The sequence below is a fragment of the Primulina eburnea genome, chromosome 8, assembly GCF_022965805.1.
Source record: "Primulina eburnea isolate SZY01 chromosome 8, ASM2296580v1, whole genome shotgun sequence".
Taxonomy (NCBI): Eukaryota; Viridiplantae; Streptophyta; class Magnoliopsida; order Lamiales; family Gesneriaceae; genus Primulina; species Primulina eburnea.
Window position 1 is genome coordinate 37,580,619 of NC_133108.1, and position 25,088 is coordinate 37,605,706.

At 30.1% G+C, this 25,088-nt stretch overlaps 2 protein-coding genes and 1 long non-coding RNA gene across 3 annotated transcripts; 2 read left to right on the forward strand and 1 right to left on the reverse strand.

Annotated features, from left to right (window-relative positions):
• The first annotated feature begins 6,896 nt into the window (after window positions 1-6,896).
• Window positions 6,897-7,474, forward strand: LOC140839539 (uncharacterized). Its single transcript, XM_073206309.1, has one exon. The coding sequence runs from the start codon at window positions 7,020-7,022 to the stop codon at window positions 7,284-7,286; it is 267 nt and encodes an 88-aa protein (XP_073062410.1). The 5' UTR covers window positions 6,897-7,019; the 3' UTR covers window positions 7,287-7,474.
• An 11,378-nt stretch (window positions 7,475-18,852) lies between these two features.
• Window positions 18,853-21,243, forward strand: LOC140839540 (zinc finger protein WIP2-like). The gene is made up of 2 exons (XM_073206310.1): window positions 18,853-19,500; window positions 20,684-21,243. Exons 1-2 carry the CDS (start codon window positions 18,949-18,951, stop codon window positions 21,113-21,115), a joined length of 984 nt encoding a protein of 327 aa, XP_073062411.1. The 5' UTR covers window positions 18,853-18,948; the 3' UTR covers window positions 21,116-21,243.
• Window positions 21,244-24,166: 2,923 nt separating this feature from the next.
• On the reverse strand, window positions 24,167-24,796 carry LOC140837938 (uncharacterized). Its single transcript, XR_012119507.1, has 3 exons — window positions 24,688-24,796; window positions 24,487-24,556; window positions 24,167-24,385 (listed from the first exon to the last, which is right to left on the reverse strand). It is a non-coding gene; the product is annotated as an uncharacterized lncRNA (long non-coding RNA).
• Window positions 24,797-25,088: the final 292 nt, after the last annotated feature.

Here is a 25,088-nt window from a genome sequence, read left to right on the forward strand (position 1 = left end):
ATTGTTATCCTAATAATCTAGTATTCTCGGGTTTAGATTTTATTATATTTTTCAAGAATTTTTTTACATATGTATTATCAACTTTTAAGAAAAATTCCTTTGCAAGTAAAAATAATGGTCATTTAAAATTCATTTTCATTAACATGTCATTGTATGACTTCTGTATCTGATAATAGTCTATGTAATACCTACATTGTTGTTTTCCATCTGATGCAAGCTTTGTAAGAACCGCTCCCACCAATGATCACTAACATTTGTATATAATATCAGATCATATTCATCTTGAGGAATAACCATTATTGGAAGATTTTTGCAAATATCTTTTAGTTGGCTAAGTCTCTTTGTGTGTTCTGTTGTCCATATAAATCATGCATCTTTTTCTTGACTAACGAATTAAACATTTTCCTCTGTTTTGTTAGGTTCTTAATGAACATTCCGAAAAAGTTAACGAATCCTAAAAAAATTTGAAGAAGTTTATTCTCTTTTAATTCATCTAGAAAATTTTACATCTTTTCCACTATATATTATTGCAGAATTATTCATGACTTAGCTATTTCTATTACAAGGAAATCAATCTTCCTTGTAGTAATGATTGTCTTCTTTTCAGATAAGACTAGTCATTATTTTTCACAAACTTTAGATAAAATATCTAAATATTTAATATATTCGTTCGTATTTTTCTATGTTATTAAAGCATCATCAATATAAACATACATAAAATTAAAATAATCTTTAAATAGATTATCCATTGTTCTTTGAAATATCTGAGGTGCATTAGCTAAACCCATTGGTAATTTTTTCCAAATATAATGACCTTACGGTATAGAAAAAGATGTGAATTTCTTATTTTCTTCCTTCATCCGAATATGATAAAATTCAGAGTTACAGTCGAATTTATAGAATATTTTGGCGTTGCTTATAAAACTGATTAATTGTTCTCTACTGTGTATAAAATACTAATCAAACTCTAAAATTTATTGATTTCACGATAATTAATTACTAATGTGGGTTTGTTTGTTTTTTTTCACAATCTTACCAGAAATCTTAGAGTGCTATATAGTGATATTTCTGTTTTGTAATAAACCAAGGTCTATATATTCATTTTTAATAGTCTGCATTTCTTTTTTATCATTCACTTTTATTAGGATAGGCTTACATATGATGAACTCATATTCCTTGTTTCCATTAATTTTAAGGCTGACTTGGAGTTGGTTTTTGTCATACCATGCCAAAAGATCTTCATTGTAATTTTTTTGATCATTTTCTTGACATCTTCTACAGACACTTTTGTTTCTAACTCTATATATTTTTTGGTGTAACATTATTTTGAGGAATTCTATTTCTTCTGATCGGATGTTTTGATCTGCTATTAATTGAAGAATGGTTTCTGGGTCCAGAAATTTTCTTTATCACCATGCTTACTGTGAAATTGAATGGAAAATTTTTTGTAAAATGTATCTCTTAGTCTGTACACTATGAATTTGTGACTACATGGTGTTGTGAACACTAATATTCAGTCTCGTTTTCTTGTGTATATGATATAAACATTTGCAAAAAAATTATTCCGAGCAGAATGTATGCTCATGTATCATAAAAATAAATCGGTGGTGTTTTCACCTTGTACATGTGTGTTTGTCCCGCACCTTCGATTAATAATTCGGTCATCTTAATCTTTTTACGTAAAATTAAGATTCGCTTGGAGAAATCTCGCTCAACACTCGGAGATAATTATTCTTCCAGTTCTTTTGGAAACAATCATCCTTTTATTATGCAGATTCCTGCTCTAAAATCAATATAAACATCAAAATATTATGATTTATATTGTTCATATAACATCATTACTAGGGATGTATATCGAGAATGAAATCGTGATGATTTATATTGTTCATATAACATCATTACTAGGATGTTCATATAACATCATCGCTAAAAGTACTATTCGCAGCGTGCTTTTAATGCACGCTGTTGATGACGTGCTGCGGAAAATCATTTTTCTTGTAGTGTCCTCGAGAAACTCTAGCCCTAGAACCAATTGATCTTTCTTTTCTTGGGATTTCTTTTATACAAACTTCCAATTCAATAATATTGATCATTCATTGATAAGTTTATATCATAGGATGTTCTAAATAGTATATAGTATTACAATCTTTGTCTTGTTATATCAAATATTATTTTGACTTCTTTCCACCCTTATGGACATCTAAGTTTTTTAATTGTTGAAAAACTTTTCAATACCCGTTAGGTTTCTTAAACACATGTTTTCTCCATATGTGACTTATTATTCTACCTCCTTGAAAAGATAATATTTTTTATTCCAGTTTAATATTTTGATTCCTTTGTAGAATCGGTTTGTCTTGGAATTGAATATTTGTTTCATATATTAAAAGAAACTCGATTTTTTTGGATAAATTGTTTGAACAAATTTTTCAAATATTTTTAGTATTTAAATAAACTCATTTCTAATAACAATTCCGAGTTATGTATATTAGATAGAACATATGAAATTTGATAGGCAGTAAAATATAGTCTATTACTCTTTTCCATCAGCCACTTTCTTTGAAATTTTGAGATAATATTAAAGCTCGATTGAAATCTTGATTTGCCAGATTATATGCAATTCTTGGGTAAAATACTCCTATAATTTTTCCTGGGCATAGATTCTCTAAAATTGTTCTCAATATTGGATATTGAAGATTATTCATTCATTTATCTCATATAGCAATGTCAATAGGTGAATCTATTTCTTTTTCAAAAGTAGTTTTTATCAGTTGCTCCGATATGAATCTAAGACATGATTCGCGCTAATTCTATCTTGAGTTTTTGCAATTCCTCCTTAATTTCTTCTTAAGGATTTAATTGCATCTCCATCCAATTTCCCGTAAGCTCCATTGAATTTTCATTTTTTTTATGGAAGCTTTATAGATTAGATGATGCTTTCTGTTTCTCAAGTCAAGATTTCTTAAGAATTTTTCTACATGTCATGTAGAGAATCCTTAATATCTCTGTATGCTAGATTTTTCCCTTGTGGTCTTTTGGACCATGTCATGAGATATTGTTGTTTGCCTAAAGAAACCAAACAAGTCTTCTTGTGTTCCTGTGTTTTCAGTCAGATTCAAATTTTGTTCCATCAGATTCTTCTTGACTCTATATTATTCTTCTTCATATATATCTCATCTGAAAGAATATTTTCAAACTTGTATACTTGAACTAGATCTTGGTAATAAATCGCTTATTCAATATCCAGAGTTGATTCAAAGCATTTTATCCTCTTTTTTTTCCATTTTCTGGACAATTGGTCAAAATACGACCTCTTGTTCTATATGTCCAGCAATTACAATATTTAAAACTTTCATTAGCTTGGGTTTTAGCTCTTCTGAAAGTTTTTTTTTTGGTATGCGCCACATGCTTTGAGACGGGTTTGATGCTTGAGACAACATTCTACTTCTTGATGGTCCACGTCTTAGCCCAAATTTGTAATATTTGGTTTTTTTCTACACCATACTATTCTTGGTTTCCAAGAACTACTTCCACTTTTTCCTCTAATGGAATAAGGTGGGTTCTAAAGTCCTTCATTTACTGCCTTTGTGGTTTACTTTCAATTATTGTTGGAGGATCAACATAAAGGAGTATGCTTATTCATATCATTTAATCATTTGTAATTATTTTGTAATATTATCATATGATACCATTCTGTCAATTTTTCTTTGACGAAAGAGGCCTTTCGTGCCGAAGTACTTTAATTACTAGGGATGTATTCCCTAATGAACATTTCTTTATGGGGACTTGGCATTTTGGCCAATAAAATTTGCATTGTGATATTTTTTCGACTCCTGAATGTCATCTATATTTAGTGAATAATATAATATATTCATCTACTAAACAAATATAATGTAATTCAAGATTATATAGAGTTTGAGTTTATTTATTTTTCTTTTTTTTTTTGTGTCTTGACTGTTAAAATAGTCTACCTCCATAAATTGTGTTTTAGATACGGTAGTCGTTCTCCCAACTATCTCACTAAGAGATTCTTCGGTTAGGACCAACTCTTTGGTTTCTGCCGAAGTCATCTCTAGGCAAGCAATTTGAACTGATATTATCATACTCATTTCTAAAAGTTTAATAAATCTTTGTTTGTTGAGATCAACTGTTCCTGCTGCAATTTTCATAAATGATGTCCAGTTATCTATGATATCTTCTCTATTTTTGAAATCCATTATATCAGGTTAAGCAAAATCCGATAAGGATGTATCGGTTCTAAAACACACTTCCCATAGGGTGTTTGGTGAAAAAGAATTTGATTTCTCCTTGGTCCTGTTCCCGTTGAGTGTGCATCTCCACCTACTTGGAAATCTATTTGGGGTTCTCTCATATTTGTATTATGAGATCCCATATTTTTCCTTGGTGGTTTGTGGGAAGATGACCAAGTCAATGAGAAGGTTCGCCCCATGTTGTATTAATCTTCAGATAACTTGAGATTCACAAAAGATTCTGTGAGATCTTGAAGATCTTCTATACTAATTCTTTCTATAGTTGTTATGAGCTTAATTTATTTTCCATGATAATTTTTATTTGATTGATCATTTTCTCTTTGCTGGTTAAAGGCTTTGATATTACCTTGGCCTTTTCTCTTTGTTGTAATAAGAATTTAGTACCAAAAGATGATGGTAACCTGCATTTTGATGTCTTTTTACTATAATTTGATTGTTGTTCTAGATTTTGGATTCTTGTTTGAATATCTTTTAATGTTCTAAGAATTTTTTTTTTTGTTTTTCAAGGAATTCGTCAATTTTATGTGATACATAGTATAACTGATTGCCATAATTTTATACCTTCTTTTGGATCTCTCTAAGATCTCCATAGATTAGAGGAATGCAGTACTATTTCTATGAACTTATTATTTTGAATCATAATTTTACCTTAGGACTCTGACGTGTTCTCTTTGCCCCTAATGTCTAACCTTGGTTAGCTCTTGTAAATATTTCAAAGTATTAAAATAAATCATGTAAATATTTAATCTCGAACATATGTTCGGATTCATAATTTTTGAAAAAATCTCATCTTCAAACATTTAATTATACAATAATAATGATATTGTATCTTTGAAATAATTTTACTCGGCTCTGATACCATTTCTGTCCAGTATAACAAATAAAGATATTTTTGACATGATGATTGAGTTTAAATAAAATTTTATGGTATAAGGAGTAAATAACAACTTGTGTTTTCATTTGGAGATTTATCTCGAATTTTTCTTGAAAATATACATAGTTTAGATCGAAATAATTTTTAACACACACTAAATTTAAAGTAATATTTAATCCAATGTAACATACGCAATGGAACATTCAACTGTAATTCATTGTTTTGATATATTGTAATAGCATCCGTTCTATAGCCTGATTATCTTTTGTTTTGTGAGAGTTGAGTATGAGATAGATGAATATTTGTATAGAAATATGTTTTTACTATATAAAAAAGCATAATATCATACAATTTTTTTAAGTTGTTACTTCGAATTTTACATTTTTTGCTTCAACACAATATTAAAAATGATAGACAAACAAACTGCTAGAAAAGGGACAAAAAAAACGAATTGTTAGGTTGATAATAGCGGTTTTAGCTTAAATAAAAATAAATAATTATGTATAAAATCATGCAATATATGCATAAATTAAATGATAAATAAATTTCATATGATACAGTGCACAAATACATAAATACAATTAACAAGATAATTAATATAGATCCATCAAAAGAAGAAGGCAGACATGGTTTGTGGGACTTGGGGGTGATTGTGTTGGATATTATGTTTCCAAGATACAATGGATAAAGTATTCATAATTAGAGCTTTTAAAATTTTGTTGACTTTTGATGGCTCAACCATCTGAGTCGTCCGTCAACCTCGGCTCACCTCTAAACGCCTAAGGAAAAGGCAGGGTCGTCGATTGCCACTTTTTGGTCGCTATTTAGAACACTAATTAAGAATGATCCTAATAAAATAAAAAGTTTGATCGGATGGTATGATCCTCACAATGTTGCAGTTTGGTGAGTACGATTTCTTTTTAATTTTTTAAATTATAATTGTGTAAGTTTACACCATGTACACCAGTACAACTAGAATAGACTTGTCAAATTGGATCAGATCCATCGGGCCGGCCCACCTCGTTATAAAAATTGAGCGGGTAGAGTTGATAAAATAGTAGGCCGTTTGGAGACGGACCAAACGGGTTGAGCCCGTTTGGGTTGCGAGCCTAAACAGGGTGTGCTGGCCCGCCAAATTAGGGTAAAATTTTGTATTTTTAACTTTTATTTAAAAAATGGAATAAGTCTCATGCGTCTCCATCACTCTCTTGTATTATTTTTTTTTTATTTTTCTCCTGTGCCTCGCCTCCATCACTCACTCTGGTAAAATTTGAATCTTTGTGCTAATGTAAAAGATCAAAATTGAATGAAATTTAATGAAAATTGACTTTATAGTATTTGTTTAATTTCTTAATGTTTAGTTTAAGCATTTTATCTTTTATGAATTATGTTGTACGCTTTCTCAATTTTTTATTTCAATGTTTTTAAGTATTTTATTAAACTATTTGATTGAAATATATTTTTCTTCTATGTTTACTGTGATACTGTGTAACATTTTTTTCTTAAAAAAACATGCGCGTCGACCCGTATAACTCATGGCTCAAAGTGAGTTGGGCTGGGTTGTCCATTTAAAAGCCCGCTAAAATGGTGGGCTGGCCTGCCCCGCCTAACGGCGGGTTGTCGTGGGTGGCGAGCTAGCCCGCGGATTTTGACATGTGTAACTAAGTACCACTCAAAGCTCCGGACTCTGAACTCGTGCTGTCAAACCGATTTTAGCATATTATTATTTTTTTGACGAAAACGCGATTTCAGCATATTCAAGAAAACCGATAAACCTCAGTAATCGTGTTCCTTTCTAGGGTTTCTGCCGCTTGTATTCGGAGAAGGGAAGAGACGCACGATATCATCTGCGGCGGAGCTCACGAGCACCATCAACCATGGCGAGCACGAAAGTCCAGCGAATTATGACCCAACCCATCAACCTGATCTTCAGGTTTCTTCAGAGCAAAGCTCGCATTCAGATATGGCTTTTCGAGCAGAAGGATCTGAGAATCGAGGGGCGCATTATTGGGTTTGACGAGTACATGAACTTGGTCTTGGATGACGCGGAGGAGGTGAGTGTCAAGAAGAAGACCAGGAAGCAACTTGGGAGGATTTTGTTGAAAGGGGATAATATCACTTTGATGATGAATACAGGGAAGTAAAGCTAGAAAACAGGTAGAGTGAAGTGAAGATTACCTGTATTTTGTTCATCTTTCGTTCTGTTTCAGTTGGACTGCTACCCCATCTGATGGGAGATTGCTTAGTTTTATGGTGGTTTTCCTGAGCTTGCTTATTATGCGCTTGTATTCGACTGAAAGACTTTATAAATGAACCTCTCCCTTTTTCTGTATTATTGATTGCAAATGTTGTGAAAGCGTCAAGATTAAAGTACTGCTTGCTGAATTTTTAACTTGCGTGATATCAGAGGGTGCAAATGATTATGGGGTGCAATGATTTGGTATATAATTGGGAAAAAAAAATCGTGCTTACGTAGGTACTAGGTCATTCATGAATGGAGTAGTAGATGTTGTTTCAAAAGTGACTTGAGAAGCCTTATGTTAAAGAGAGTTTTGTTGCATTGTAGTTATTTGCTATGTCTCCAGCTTGTGTATTTCACTCATTTAGTGAGTTATTTATCCATCCAAATGCAGAATGTGGCCGTAAATTGTTTTTCTCTTAGGATGCTAACGGGATAGAGTGGTTGTATGTCTCGAGACTTCCTTTAGATGTTAGTTTACGAGTACCTTCTTGTAGTATAGGGCCTGAAAATATTGGTGTTTTATGCATATATTATGCAGAGTGCTTATTTTAAAGTCCATTGGAGAGAGTTTTGGTAGGGAATATGCTTTTTGCAATTAATTACCATTTGATAAGTAACTTAAAGACTGTGATTTTAGTTTTTGGTGTTTGCCATGTGACTCCAAGTCATTAAATCTTTATTGGAGTTTGCTAAAATTTGTATGACTGTCAGTATACTGTCTCCAGTTGTTTAATATGTGGTTTGGATGCACAACTGATCTTTTCTTAAGCCGTGCTTTCATTGTTCGTAATTCATTGTTGATGAAAAAATTGTTTTGTAAAATGTCCTCGAGATCGCTTTCATCCATGGTTTACTTTATCTTTGTTACTGTAATATTTGCGGATAAATATTGTGAAGTGTAAATCGCGAAGCTGACTGCTTGTGGGTCGGGCAGACTCCTGCATTTTTGGTTGATCTATGCAAGAATATACTTATTCTCGTCTATAGTTTATGATCTCATAATGTTGTGTTTCACCCACATTAGTTTATGATCTCATAGTGTTGTGTTTCACCTGCATCTTCGTCTATATTTTATGATCTCATAATGTTGTGTTTCACCTGCATCTACTTGTTACTTGTCTATTAGCATCATTCCACATAACCAGAATGATAGAACTAAAAAATTTGGTTGTCAGTTAATGGAAACCAATGTTCCTGTTGAAATTGTTAAGATTGTATAAAAAATGCTTGCTAGCTTTAATTATAAGAAAGGAGATCAATCTTGACATTAATCCACAAATCAGATTCAGAACTATCGGCCTTGATAATGAAGGTGAGATATTTCTTTAACTAAAACTGGTTTCCGTTGAATAATTGCTGAAATATTTACGCTGTAAGTTGTTTCATATTTTATTCCTCGTGGTATGAATCATATAGTACAAATGAGTAAATTCGATTCCATGCGGAATGGTTTTAGATAGTCTGTCTGCACTGAAATAGAAGGATTGTAACGTCGTAAGACCACTATTTCTTAACTTTTTTGATGATACAATGATTAAACTTTGCATCTGGACCATCTCCTCTGGCCTAACTGCAGAATTAGTTTTTCCTTTGATCATGGGATATTCAACATCAATTTTTAGGTAGTAGTGTACCTTTATGACTAACAAACATCAGCACACAATAATTGCAGATAAAGAATAATAGTCCATATCTGCATGTTCCCTTCTTGTGGCAAATATTTAAAATGAATGCAGTTGATTGAAACCTGGGATGTTCGTCTTTTTTCTGCCTTTGTACATTATATGATGTTAAAGGTCTCCAAAATGTTCAAAACACGTCACACTGCGGAAACACATCAAATTATAACATCTTTGTACACTCTAGCACCACATGTCATGTTTCGTTCATTCGATGGATATCCGTCTCGACAGTGTTCTCAAGCTCTTGTTATGATGTTGAAATATATTTTTTATGTTTTCCTTGATTTTGGAGTCGAAATAGCTGATTAAGAAGATGCATGATTTCGTACCTCCGATCGTTTGCTTTCTCATGTATGTGAGACCTAGCTGTGTTTGATGCAGTGCTCATTGCTCCATTTGAATTATATTTTGCTGTCTGTTTATTTTCTCATTTTCATCTCCCCCTCAAGATCTGGATATTTAACCAGGTTCTTTACCCTTCAGTGAAAATTAATTACTCCAAATGGGTCCTCAACTCACTTTTGAGACTAGGGCTGTCGATAATTTGGGCAAATAAATGTTCTCGATTTCCATAAATGAAACAATTAGAAAAAAGACATTTTTCAGTTAATTTTTTTTTAATTTAATGTTTTCTTATAACAATTTTTATATTAAGAATGATAAATCATTTAAAAATTCAAAAGATTGGATAAAGATCAAAGAAAATATTTAATAGTTTAAAAATATTTATAATGTGGATATAATAGTGACAAGAGAATACACAAATTTAATTAAACATATTTTTATAATATTTTTTATTAAATTAAGGTAATTTTATAATTTTTGACGGTATAAATATTATAGATACTTGCTGCCGACAGCATCTCCCATTGATCGTCAATGTGGTAATCTTAAATCATAATTGATTTAAACTATTTGGTACATAAAATATAAAATAAAATATTATTAAAAAAAGTTCATACTAAAATAATATATGATTTTCGAAATTGTCCCGTTACATTATATTATCAAGATCGAAAATTAATTTTGAAATATTTTCATCTATTAATATAGCTATAACTCGTACTTAATATTAATATATATTACAGCAAATTACATGAATCAAGATTCATATCTGCGAAAAGAGAAATTTTGATTTACAGTTGACAGTCCTGCTTTCTAAAAGAAGAATACCACAGATATCAGATATAAAGTAAGAAAGACAAAAGGTCATCGATCCACGTATATATAATATTGTCGTACAACCATATTAAATATTTAAGCAAGAAAATAGTTTTTTTTGGAAAGAGGTGAAAAACTAATTTTGATTTTAAAATTAAGATTAAAGTCCCTATGTATTATAAATGTCATCAGTCTTTTAATGTGCATACATTTCATAGTATGATAAATGCATTTTACCAAAAAAGAAATGGACATATGGATTTGCTATGAAATGTATACATATTAAAAGTTATCGGGCAATTTTTTAAATTTATTTGACACAAAGTAATGTCCACAAAATAATCTCGTGTAAGAAATACACATGACTTGGTGTTGTGTTTTTAACATATGAAAGGATCTAAATCCAATATGACTTAATGTATATTTTCAAATTAGTGTTACAATTTCCGTTGCATAATTTTTTTTTGGAAAATGCTATGTGTACATAATGGGTTACATAGAGGCTTACATGTAATTATTAATTAATTATTAAATTACAAATAAAACCATCACCCTAAATTGATAGACTACCTATTCTATTAATTATTTCTTCTCCTATCTCAGCCCTCACTCCAAATCGATTGACCGTATCTTTCTTCTCCTCTCCCAACCCTCGCTTCCAAATCCATATGCGGTAAAGACGAAGAAAAAATCGAGATCATAGAAATATTCTAATACTTATCGAGACGACCATCTATTCTCTTTGTTTTACATCTTTATTACTGTAATTAAGGTTAGTTTTTTTCTTCCAATTTGTTGTTTCGTTTGTTTTTGATGTAGATTCGTAAAAGAGATTGTAGATTGTTTCGTTTGTCTAATTCTAATTTTGGCAATATAATAATTTATTATTTTAGTTACAATCATTAATTTTTTTCATTTTAAAAATCATTACTATTAATTTTTTATATGATTTATTAAATATTGAAAAATATAATATTTATCAAAAAATATTTTTTTTTAAAAAAAAATTGTATGATAAATCTCAGGACTTGCATTAAAAAAACAATTTAATATTATTGATAGGAGAAGAAATAATGAATGGAATGTGTAGTCTATCAATTTAAGATGAGGGTTTAATTGTAATTTAATAATTATTTAATAATTACATGTAAGCCTCTATGTAACCCATTATGTACACATAGCATTACCCTTTTTTTTTTTTATGATTTGCCTTTAAACATTATTATTCAAAATACACGTTAATAAATGAAATGATACCTTTGGGACACTATTCTAATAATGTATTTAAAGATAAACATTTATCGATACATGTGATATCTACTTATTTTTCCGTTGACTCTATATTTATTATTAAATATCCACATTTAGATATATGATTAATAAGAATGACAATGAGCCAATTCAAAACCAAGCCTCGTAATAATCTAGACCTGATGGGACAAGTTTAGACTCGATTAATTGGGTCCCGAGTAAGTCTCGAGTTTAACCGGATCTGCTCTGGACCCGACCGTACATATATATAAATATAAATATAAATTACTATTATCATAATAATTTTTTTTTTGTTTAATAATACATATTAATTGATATAGATCTCATCCGCACTTCATCCTCCAGATTTATTTCTTCAAATCAATTGATAAATTCAGCTGATCAATTGACTTGTCAGTTGACATTGTTTCATCAAAAACAATGTGCACTGATTCTTCAACATTTAGAGTTCTTTATTAAATACTTGATAAGCTTTGCTAACTGAAAAATATCCAAGAAATATACTCTCATTTGAATTCATCAAATGTAGTCAGATGATTTTTACATTGTTGTGGATAAAATATTCGAAACAAAAAATTTTTGAAATAAGATACCACAGGTTGCTTGCCATACCACATCTCATGTAGTGTGTTTCTATGTTTCTTGTTAATAATTGATTTTGTTCTGAGTATAACATACATGGTTCACTGATCTAGCCCAAAATCTCTGAGAAATTCCAGAATCGGCCAACATTGTACTGGTAGCCTCTTTAAGGGTCATTATCTTTCTGTCAGCTACTGCTTTTTGCTGAGATATTCTAGATGTTGAGAACTAATGCTTGATTCCATGATTTTTCTAAAAATTTAGACAAAGTTTGATTGACAAATTTAGTTCATCTATCAGATTTTATTTTGTCGATCCCTTTTGATTTTTTATTTAAAAGTATTTTGAAAATTTTGATCAATTAAGCAATAGTTTGATTTTTGATTTTAAGAGAATTACCCAAGTAAATCTTGAAAAATCAGCAATAATAAATAGATTGTATTTCATTTATCGTATGCTCATGACTCGATAGGACCAAACAAGTTCATTTGCAACAGTTATAAGCTTTAGGTCGATGAGTTAATCTTTTTGTTTTAAAAGATGACCTAACTTGCTTCTCAAACTAACAAGCTGAACATACTTTGTCTTTGGAAAATTCAATTTTGGGCATACTAGTGACCAAATAATTCTTGCTCAGATTTACAATGACTCTGAAATTTAAATGATTTAACCTTTTGTGTTATAACAAGTTTTTTGATAAGTTAGAAGCAATGAAGTACACGGGTTCACTAGATTGAGCAGTCCAACTGATTTTGTATTTGTTACCACATATGTCATCTTTCATTATAATACATCTAGAAGTATCTTTGACATTATAGATATTCTTATTAAACCCAACTGAATAGCCACGATCGCATAACTAATTTATCCTAATCAAATTATATTTAAGATTTTCAACAAGTAATATGTCTTTAATAATAATGTTACCATGGGTAAGTTTAGATTACCTACCCACAATTCTACCTTGAGAAGCATCTCCAAATGTGATCTAATATCCAGTAAACTGAGTCAGTTTAGATAGCATTTTAGCTTCACCAGTCACGTGCCTCGAACATCCACTGTTCAAGTACCAAACCGACTTCTTAATTAGTTCAGTTCATATGCCCTACAATCACAAATGAAGAATAACTCTTGGTACCCATACCTACTTGGTTCCAGATGTGATTAGTATTTTTGGAATCCAGACTTGGATCAGTTTAACTAACCGACAACTTGTTGTGTTCCAAATAGGTTGTGCATATGCATGTGCGCGGTGTGTTCTGTTTGCGGTAGAAACCATATGTTGTTTACTCTTTTCAACTTCATTTGTCGGCCTATATATTTTCTGAACAGACTTGCTGTTAAAGTATTGATTACTTCGAGTTATGCCTAGCTAAACTACTTTTCTTAAGTTTGGCTTAGTATGGAACTCTCAGACACGTAACCAACACTTAACTTTTTGTCCTTACTCATATTTTCAACAGGCTTTCCACTGGTGGATTCTAGTTAAGCATTATTGGTCATCAAGCACTTCACTTCCTCATCCTCACTAGAACTGCTTGGATCTTCTGACTCAGATTATTCAGATTCTGAGTCAGGCCACTTTGATTTGCTTGCCTCGACCACCAGCACCTTCTGGTCATGCTTCTTCTTAAAAAAATTTCTCATTCTTGGATCTCCGTCTATCAAAGGATCTCTTGCTCATCTTATATTACCTCATGTCATCCTTCCTTGGTTTAAAACAGTTTGCTATGAAGTGGTCAGTCTTGTCACAGTTGAAACAGGGATTAGAGTCATCAGTTGACTCCCTATCTTGATAAGATATTTTGTCGGAGCTTTGAAAATTACCTTGATTATTCCGTAGAAACTTTCCGAACTTTTTCACTAACAGTGACATGGCATCATTGCTCAATTGTTCAGCTGATTTTCATTTGAAACTAATGGTTTCAGTTTTACAAGAATTAGAGCCTTAGTCAACTTAGAGGTAGACTTATCATCCTTTTTGGTTTAGCAATTCGAATTCATAAGATTTCAAGTCCGCAAACAAGTAATAGAATTCCATCTTGCTCAAATTTTTGGATTCACGCATTGTAATAGTCTTGATATCTCATTCTTTTGGATGTCCTCTCATTACCTTTAATATCATTTCTCTGTAGTTGTAGACTCTTCCAAGTGCACTGAGTTCAATCACAATTGTACAGACTCTTTCATCAAATTCAGACATTTGATTCTCTATGATTCATCTTAATATTGTCAAACTTTTGTATGTCAACAGAGAATTTGTTTTCTTTGGTCAATTCATTACCGTCGCACAACTGAATCAGTTTTTTCAAATTTCTTTGGCAACCTTATACATTTTGATTTTGTTAAATTTGTTATTATAAAGAGTTTTGTACATAATGTCCTTAGTCATATTATAAAGATATGATTTTTTTTCTTCATCATTCGTTCATTCATCCCTTGTTTTTCCTAACATTTGAGGAGCACCTTCAGTGATGACTATTGTTGTATTGGCTTTCAAAATCTTCATTGGTCTATCTGTGATAACGAACCACATATCATCATCATGACCAGTTAAATAAGCATGCGTTATTTTCTTTCAGTCATCAAAATCTTTCTTGGAGAACATCGGGATTTTGCTGAATGAAGCCATTCTGAAAAGAAATGTTCAGAGTCAAGAATAAGTCTCGCTCTGATACCACTTGATAGGATCAGTTGAAGTTTTTAGAAGAGAATTGAATAAGTACTCGACACAAATTGCCTTTTTAATGTTAATCTAGGCGTGTTGGCAATAAAATTGTGTTTTCTCGATTATCAATATCAGTTGACTCACAAATTTATGTGGAATGAAGCCAAATTGACAGACTAGAACAAATCAAATAATGGTCTGGCTGCCTACGTAAACTGGATCGTAAACTGAAAGTGAGAAGTAGTACACAAGTTTGTTTTTGATGTTTGGAGAACTCGAGTACAAACTCCTAGTACACCTTAACTGAATGAATAACAGTATACAAACTGTTATCAAATATAGAGAGTTATAGTATTGCAATATCCTAGCACTTTATGATTTTTAATGATCGGCTATGATTCTTTGTAAAGTGTGCTCAACTGAATGGTTTTAGTTCAAGTACTTGAAAGTTTGAATACTTGAATCTTTTTAAGAGTAGTAGAACTTTACTAAACTGAACTTTTTCTCTATTTATAGAATATGGATCCAGCGATCTAGAGTTCCAAAGAAAATGTATGTAGTATTAAACTTTTAAAATAGAAATATAAATTTTAATATAATTAATTATAAAAAATAATATGGATTTCTTTCAAAACAAAGAGAATATATAAAGAGATCATATGAGAGTTATAAATAAAATGGCTCAGATAAATAGAATTTTAATTTCATTTTTCTTCAATTTATTTGTAACTTTTATTCCAAAAAATAGAGGTTGTATTTCATTTTTCTTCAATTTATTTTATAATTAGTTAATATATATATAAAAAAAGAGACATGTATTTATCATTATTACTTAATTAAGATAAAGACATACATGAAAATTCAAAATTCGAAATCATATATTTATACTGGTATAATATATATATATATATATATATAATATATATATATATATATATATATATATATATATATATATTATATATGTATATGTATATATTATATTTTTATTGATGTTAAGATGCATAAAAAATTTTATATTAGAATATATAAAATTTCAACCTTATAAATGAAAAAAATCAAACATATATGAAATATAAAAAATTTCATTAAATATACAATCAAGAAATTTATTGTAATTGTGTTTCTGATTAGTTTTTTATCTTGATAATTTGTTTTATTTAATATTATAAATTATAAGACATCGTTACTATAAATAAAGACACGATTTTTTTTAAAAAAAAATATTCATAAGGACTCAATCACTATATTCATGAACTGTAATAATCTATATTTTCTTAATTTTTCTCTTGATTTTAAATTTAATTCTATCATCTATTGTTTTTTAAAGATATCTTAGAATTTTTTCTAAGCACCTATTCTTAAATGTGATCAATTAAACAAATAATTATTATACTTTGTATACAACAATAAATAGATTAATATATTTGAAGATAGAATAAGTAATGTATTGAAAGTAATAAAAAAAATTAAGGATTTTTAGAATTAATAATATGTACATCTAATGTCAACAGTAAAATTAACATCCTACATTCTAAAATGTGTTTATTGAGATAAATACTATGATGATATAATAAAAATAATAATTTGTTTGTCAGTCTAACGTAATAATAATGTGATTGTTGTTCAGAATCAGAAATGGGAGTACTTCGATTTTTCGTTAAATTGTATAAACAATTCTATCAAAAAACTTAATGGATAAAAGTGTTAAATCTATTAAAAATAAATAGTATAATTTAATGATGAGTATGAATGTATTAATTCAACTTTCACTTTGGGCTTCTGGATTTTGTCAATATGCTTAGTATTTTTTTCTGAATTTTCTTTTATTTAAAATATAAATTATCAAATGATGAAAAACGATTTTTTTCTCTACTATTTATGTGAAATATCAAGTATATACTCTACTTAAATATCTTATAAATTTGTATGATAAAGTAAAAGTTTATTTGCATAAAATTATTTTTTTGGTACAATAATTGATCATCTTGGGTAGAGCAATTGAAATATTGCGCTTGAACTGTTGTATTATTTAAAATATTTGAGTTGCACTGCTACCATCATCTATAGCTTTTGGTAAATCAGCAAACACTCGATCCTACAATTGGTATCAGAGTCAAGGTCGCGTGTTTGATTTTCATTGATTGCAGTTGATGCAATTATTAGGAGAGAAATTGTTAGATTCAATAATTGTCCATGATGGGTAGGCACTTGAACTGTTGTGTGGTTTAAAGATTTGACTAGCATCATTACCATCAGCTATAGTTTTTGATAAATGACAAACGCTCGATCCTATATTATTCAATAGTAAAACTAGAAACAATTTACATCAAATTTTAGTTTTGAATTGGTCCCTAACATGTTACTCAATTTTTAAATTTAAAAGCATTCTTCAGTTTTCAAATATTGTTGTAGATTGAATTGTAATTGATCATTTTTAAATTAGAGAAATACACAATAAAAATCATGTAAATATTATTAACAAAAAATTTAAATGAAATATTAGATTTTTCTATCATCAAAATATGAAATAAACAAAGTTTGATCCTTGAGTGAGAAATAAGGTATATAGAGAAAGTTATAATCGCAACAATGAAATAGTGCACCTACATGTATTTATCACTGTATTTTACAACTAAAAGGTCAAAAAAATTTCCATATATTATTTTTGTACCATATATAAAATAATTATGAGTCCAAATTTTCATTATTTTAGGTTGATCATTGTTATGAACAATCATGGTGAATAAATTGAATTTTAAAATTCTTATATCTACGTATATCACATATTAATATATCAACCTAAGTCCAGGTAATAAAAAACTATAAAATGAACTTATTCATCTTTAATGTACACAAATTATAGAAAAAATATATGACAATTAAGACAATGAAGTAGAGTAAATGTTCACATTTAACAAAATATATTGACAAGAAAAACAATAAATAAAAATTTTTTTCTAGACATGAATATTTTTATTTTAAAAATATTTTTATTTTGTTTTCATAAATTTTTACAGTGAGAGGTAGAAGATAAAAGATAAAAAAATATTAATTCTTTTGGGTCGTACAAAAAAATAGAATTGGAAGAAGAAGTATTGTTTTCATACAATAAATTTAATTTCCAAATTAAATGTATACTATAAAGTTATATTTGTCAATCAAACTTTATAAATACAATGATTTTTTTTCAAGATAAAGATTCACAAATTATCCCGTAAAGATATTTAAACAATTAAGAAAATTAAAGATATTATTTTTATGGAGATAATATCAATATAACATCAGTAATTTAATTGTGCTCATTATACTTATGTGTTAATATGAAATATTCAAATACGTGTCATAAAGAGTCAGTAAAAAAATGATTTATTATCAAAAATATTATTATCATAAATTGCAAATAAATGACAGCATTCAATCAATATTTTTTTATAAGTGTCAACATTTTTTATGTAATTATATATTGTTACAATAATGTGTGATTTATATGTTATCAAGTACAATCGTCTAATAAATTAAAGATGTCTATGAAAATAATAACATTCAGTTTACATGAAAGAGAATAAGACAACATTGTAATAAAAAGATTTTCAAATCATTGATTGCCAAAAAATTGTAATAATTGAATATTATAATAAAATATATGTATTATTAAGAAAATATGACAAATAACAAAAGAAAACGATATGATAAAAAGATGCAAGAAAAATTTGAGTAATCCTAATCATTTTTAAAAATTAAACAAATATGTTTTTTTTTTCCAAATTAGTTATATATGCGTAATTAACAAGAATTGTCAAAAATTATAATATTATTATTTTATTGAATAGTTAACCATTTATTTCGAAATCTAATTATTCAATATATGCACATGCATTATTTCTAGTATATGTACATATATTATATTTATCCTTATAAACCACGTTACTTAACGGGATTTTTACATTTATTTTTTCAAAATTTATAGTATTTGATAATTATCTTTTTGTTTTAACAAGTGATATACGAAATGATATTATTCGTACGTATATATTTATATATATGGTCATAAATAGACCCATGTTTCTACTTTTCCTTTATTATAAAGTCTAAATGCACCCAAAGTGATGATTAATGTCGTCGTGAATCTCTCTCTCTCTCTATAAAGCCAAGTCCCTCAATCCTTCCATTTTCCTCTCCCACTTTTTCTGATCACTATGACTGATCCCCACTCAAATCTCTATCCTCAAAGCTTCAAATCCAATTTTTTCCACCATTTCAGCACCCCAAATCCCCCTCAAAGCAATGCATACTTTGACAAGAATCTTTCATTTCATCAAACTCCACCGTCACCCCCTAATTCACCTCCACTAAGAGAAGCCCTCCCTCTTCTCAGGCTCACTCCCACAAGCTTTGAAGAACAAGAGCCTTCCTGCTCAAGAATGGATGATTTTGACGTGGATAAAAGTGTGGAAAATGGGATGAAACGGACCCTCTTTGCTGATGAAGAAGAAGATGGTGCTGGAGTCACAGTTGCGCTGCATATAGGATTACCAAACCCTAGTGTAGCTGATCTTGCAACTATGGTGCTGTCTGGTAATCCTGGTGCTGCTGATAAAGATGGAGAATCTGATGTTTCGGGATACCCAATCAGCAGGATTAACAAGGGGCAGTACTGGATTCCTACGCCTTCTCAGATTCTTATAGGTCCAACCCAGTTTTCATGTCCTGTTTGCTACAAGACCTTCAATAGATACAATAACATGCAGGTGATGATGATCGAGTACTTGATTAAATTCACTTTGTATTTTTAGTAATGTTTTATTTATTTAATTTTTTCAAGATTTTTCCTTTATAAATTTCTTTGTTGTTCGTATCTATATACTTGAGTTTGCAAAAGCTGTGTATAATTAAAGGGTGTCTTAGATTTGTCAAACGAAAAGAGATTGGATAGAAATACTTGAGGGAGAATTTTTTTATTATATACCCAAAAGTTTTGAATTTCTACTGCATGGATCATGATAATATATTCTTGGATTTTCCATCACTCAGACTGCTGACTGATCAGACTTGAGCCGAGAGTGACTCACTTCATTTATGTGATTTACATACACACATATATATACATATATGTATATGTATATATATACGTATATTTTTTCTTGGCTCTCACTTTCCAAATTACACACTTTGAAGTTTGTGCTTCTTCAAATTGGTTTCTGTATCCAACTGAGACTTCAACGGTAACCAGAGAGATTCAGGCCATCTTTCTTCATTAAAACCTCATAATTCCAACTTACCTTTTGGCCGAAAAAAGATTTGAAAAGACCATACCTAAAGTTCCAGCCCTCTCTATATGACTTGTCTAGAAATCAATAGTTTTTACTTCGGGAATTGTTATCTGCTGTATACTAACCTTTTGTCCTCTTTTTTTGCGTCCATTTTAGAGCAATGATTCTGGAAAATTGATGTGGCAAATTGGCAATCACTGAAAATTTTCAAGAATGCTCCAATTTTTCTCTTGCGCATTTATTACAGAGCATGCTAGTGAAAATAAATTTGATTGAGACAAAAACTTGCTCTATATTTAAAATTTCTCGGAAAAAAAAAACTTAGAAAGAAACCGGTATTTTTTGGCGTATCTAATTATTCTTTCTTCAATTTGTGTTAAATGGTGAAAGGAAAATATAGTTCCTACACTCATTAAAGATATACTCAGCTTGAAGAACACTACTGCCTCTAGCTTCTTTCTTGGTGAAAATGAGCTTTCACCTTTTTCGCAATCTTTTCTTTCCTCCCTCTGTCGGCTGTCATATTGGCAAATGCTTCTTGTAATAACAAAAGGGTTTCTTCAAATTAATTAAAACCTTTGTTTTTATGAATTTTATATGTTTTCTTTTTAAAATAACATTAATATTTGAGTACATATATGCATGTAATGAAATGACGCAGATGCATATGTGGGGGCATGGCTCACAATACAGAAGAGGTCCCGAGTCTTTAAGGGGTACTCAGCCAACAGGCATGCTCAAGCTACCTTGCTATTGCTGCTCACCAGGCTGCCGAAACAATATCGATCATCCGAGGGCAAAACCCTTGAAAGATTTCAGAACCCTTCAGACACATTACAAGAGGAAGCATGGGATCAAGCCTTTCATGTGTAGAAAATGTGGCAAAACTTTCGCAGTTAGGGGAGATTGGAGAACACATGAAAAGAACTGTGGTAAGCTTTGGTATTGCCTGTGTGGTTCGGATTTTAAGCACAAAAGGTCGCTCAAAGATCACATAAAAGCTTTCGGGCATGGCCATGGAGCCTATGGGGTTGACGGCTTCGAAGAAGAAGAAGAAGAACCCGCATCAGAAATTGAGCAGGATGATGATTAATTAACTCTACGCGTGAGGATCATATATGTATCGATTTTACGAGAAAATGGAATAGTTCGATATTGACCCAATTAGTTAGGGAGTAAGGCCTGTATTCTTTTCCTGTGATATATCCTTGAAACTTTTGGTTTCAAAAATCATGAATATCTTGGCTTTAATTTTTCCTCTTTTGCTGTTTTTTTCCTTTGTTTTTAATTATTATCAAGTCCTTTTTAGCAAATTAATGTTTGATTAGTCCTAGATTAATTTCCATGATCGATAAAGTTACAATTTGACAACATTGGATCTGTTTATCTATGTGTTGGAGCAAAGCACATCTTGAGAAGCAACAGTGTGCGTTAGAAACACAGCCCCATAAAATACGGTAAAGCTTATGCAAATTAAAAGCATGCAGTCTGGCTGTTTCCACAATACATTTAAACCAATGAGAATTCCTCTTGTATTTGCAACAGAATTACACTAATCAGATTAAATTATACATGTCATATTTACGTTAAACAAAACAATATGTTGTCATATAAACGATCGCCAAAAATGTAATTAATGTGCCTAATAATGCATATATACTGCATGGAGTGATATTAATCATTCAGATGTATTAATATATATAATCTTTATGCATATATACAAGTATATACACATACACACACATACTTTTTCAAGAAATAACATTATATTAAAGAGTCATCAGAAGATACTGTAAAAAAAACGTGACACATATTAAAAGAAATAGCGTGCACAAATTGAAATTGGCGATGACCAAGAAAATTTAGATGCGTCACTACAAGAATAAATGCTTATGGTGACATTCAACTACAAGAAAAAAGACGAAAGACAACGGTTTTTCGTAGGTCAGAAAAACTGTTGTTAAAGCCCCTGTGATTAAATGGTACGCTCAAAAACAATGGTGAAAATCCGTTGTCGTAGACATCAAAGACGACGGTGAAAAACTGTTGTCGAAGATCTTGTAAAACCATTGTTAAAGGTCTTGTGGTTAAATGGTGCGCTCAAAAACAACGGTGAAAAATCGTTGTCGTAGACGTCTAAAGATGACGGTGAAAAACCGTCGTCGTAGCATTGAAAAATCGTTGTATAACAAAATTTTGCGACGGTGTTTCTAAACAAAACCGTCGCTAATCGCGACGGTTTTTACTCGTTTGTCGGAAATTAGCGACGATTTTATTTATGTTAACCGTCGCAAATTAGCGACTGTTAGTCTTATGTTTTCCATCGCTATTTTTTTCGTAAAAAAAAAAATTACGGTTATAATTTTATAAACCTAACAATCCTATTAAATTAATATATTTATAACCGTGGAAGAAAAAAAATAAATTAATATATTAATAAATTTTAACATTTGAAATCAAAATTTAATGAAAATCGTGGAAGAAAAAGATAATGAAAAATGCAATTGAAATTAAATTTGTTGAAGGAAAATACTTCGGTGTGGGAAGAAAATGACCAAGGGTGCGGATATTTATAGAAACTGTGCGACGGTTTTTGTTTAAACCTCTGCAAAAACCGTCGCTAGTAGCAACGTCTGTAATCAACCCGTCGCTATTTGCGTCGGTTATTTAAAATTACGGTGTGTTCTATAACCGTCGCATACATTAACTTAGCGACGGTTGTATCGTCGCTAATTTAAAAAAGTCAAGAATTTAAAAAATGCAACGGTTTATGAACCGTTGCTAAATTAAATCGGCAACGGTTTGGTATAAACCGTCACTAATTTTAGCAACGGTCATTCCCAAACCGTCGCTCACAGTAGCAACGGGTTTATTTAAATCGTCGCTAAATTTAAATTAACGACGGTACTTTATACAACCGTCGCTAAATATGAATTGATTTTTTTTAAAAAAATTAGAAACTACGACAACGTTTTTTTCAAAAACCGTTGTCTTTAACAAAAAAAACACTAAGAAACGACAACGTTTTAAAAAACCGTTGTCGTAGTTAAAAAACCATCCGAAAAACAACGGTTTTTGTAAACCGTTGTCTTTGACCCTTGACCGAATATTATATAGACAACGGTTTTTGAAAAAACGTTGTTGTAGCCCAAAAAAAACCATCCGAAAGACAATGGTTTTTAAAAACCGTTGCCGTAGCCAAAAAAAACCGCTAACAACCGTTGTTGTAGCCTCAAAAAAAAACTCTTCGACAACAGTTTTTAAGAAACGTTGTTGTAGACAAAAAAAATGCTAAAAGACAACGGTTTTTAAAAACCGTTGTCGTAGACACATCAAAGACAAACCGTTGTCGTAGATACATAAAAGACAACGATTTTTTAAAAACCGTTGTCTATAAGCGGGTTTTTTTAGGCTACGACAACGGTTTTTGTTAAAACCGTTGTTAAAAGAAAAAAGACAACGGTTTTAATAAAAACCGTTGTCGTATGGATGCTGTTGATTTGTATTTTTCTTGTAGTGTTCATAAATGTCATCATATTTAATATTTAGTGACATTTAAGTTTTAGTGACACTTCCAACAAATGTCGTCTTAAACTTCCTGACATTTTTTAATGTCATTATAAGACGTTAATGATAACTTCATACGTGTTACTAATTATTCCTATAATAACAATTTTAAATGTCAGGAAAACTAATGTTTTAAAGACATTTATTCATGCCTTGCTATTATAGCAATAATGAAAAATTTATATGCCAGTTAACATAATTTATAATGACAACTAAAAGTGTCGTGTATATTATTTATAGTGACAACAAAAAATGTCATTAATGATATGTTATAAGGTTAATTTACAATGTCTCATATGTAATCTGTAATAACACTTACAAATGTCTTCTATATTAGTATATAAGGATATTGAAAATTTTCATTAATAGTTGTTTATAATGACTTTTTGAAATGTCTCCATATGACTTTTATAATGACATTTTTATGTACATGATTTAATGTTCTATTGTGACATAAAAAATATCATATTTTATGAAATGCCATCGATTTTCAATATTTTCATGATATAATATTCAAGGATATAATAAATTAACATAAATACAAATAAAATACAAACTTTTGAAATAGAAATTAAATTGCCAATCAATAATTTTCATTAATTTTACAATCATTAATGTATAAGACTGACAAATTTGTTATCTCGAAAAACATATATATCCCAACAAATGTACCAAATGTATTTAGTTTAAGAACTAACAAACAATTAAGTCTTCTAAAGCAAAACATAAGCAAACTTGTGACGCATCTTCATTATTCAACAATCTCATCTTAATCAAAATCCAATATTCTTGTCACCTATAATAAAAATTCATATATTTGTATGAATGAATGAAATAAAATTAAAGAAACACAAAATAAAGAGATTAAAATTTAATTCCAACTAGTGAATATCATACCAAATCATAAACCGGAAAATTATTATTCATCCAAATGCACCTAGTAGAAATCTTCCTCATTAACTGTCAACTGCAAATATAATTGATACTGGTTTAAAAGATACTAACATTACGGACATAATAATAAATACTAGTTAATTGAAAAGTTGAATATCATAAATGACAAGGCCGAGCTATCATTCCTCCAAGTGTATCCCCAACCTTTTGTAAAAGATCATATGACCTAATCAAACTCTCTTCCCGTTTTAGGACAACTAGAACTTGTATTTCACACCAATTTGGTACCAACGTCTGTCTTCCTACTTCGGTATCACTACAACAAAAATGCCAAACTACAACGGATAAAACTGTCGTAGGCCATTTAAATCTGTTGTAACTGAGGGTGTTGTTGAAAGTGTCTTCAACGACAACTGTTTAAAACCGTTGTCTTTTCTATCAACGACAACGGTTTTGCAACAGTGTTAAACCGTTGTAATTTCTACCAATGACAACTGTTTTGCAAGGGTTTTAAACCGTTGTTTTTAACCGTTGTCGTAGCTATTTTAAAATTGTTGTTGAAGTCAGTGTTGTTAAATGATCCGCTCAAAGACAACGGTTTTTGA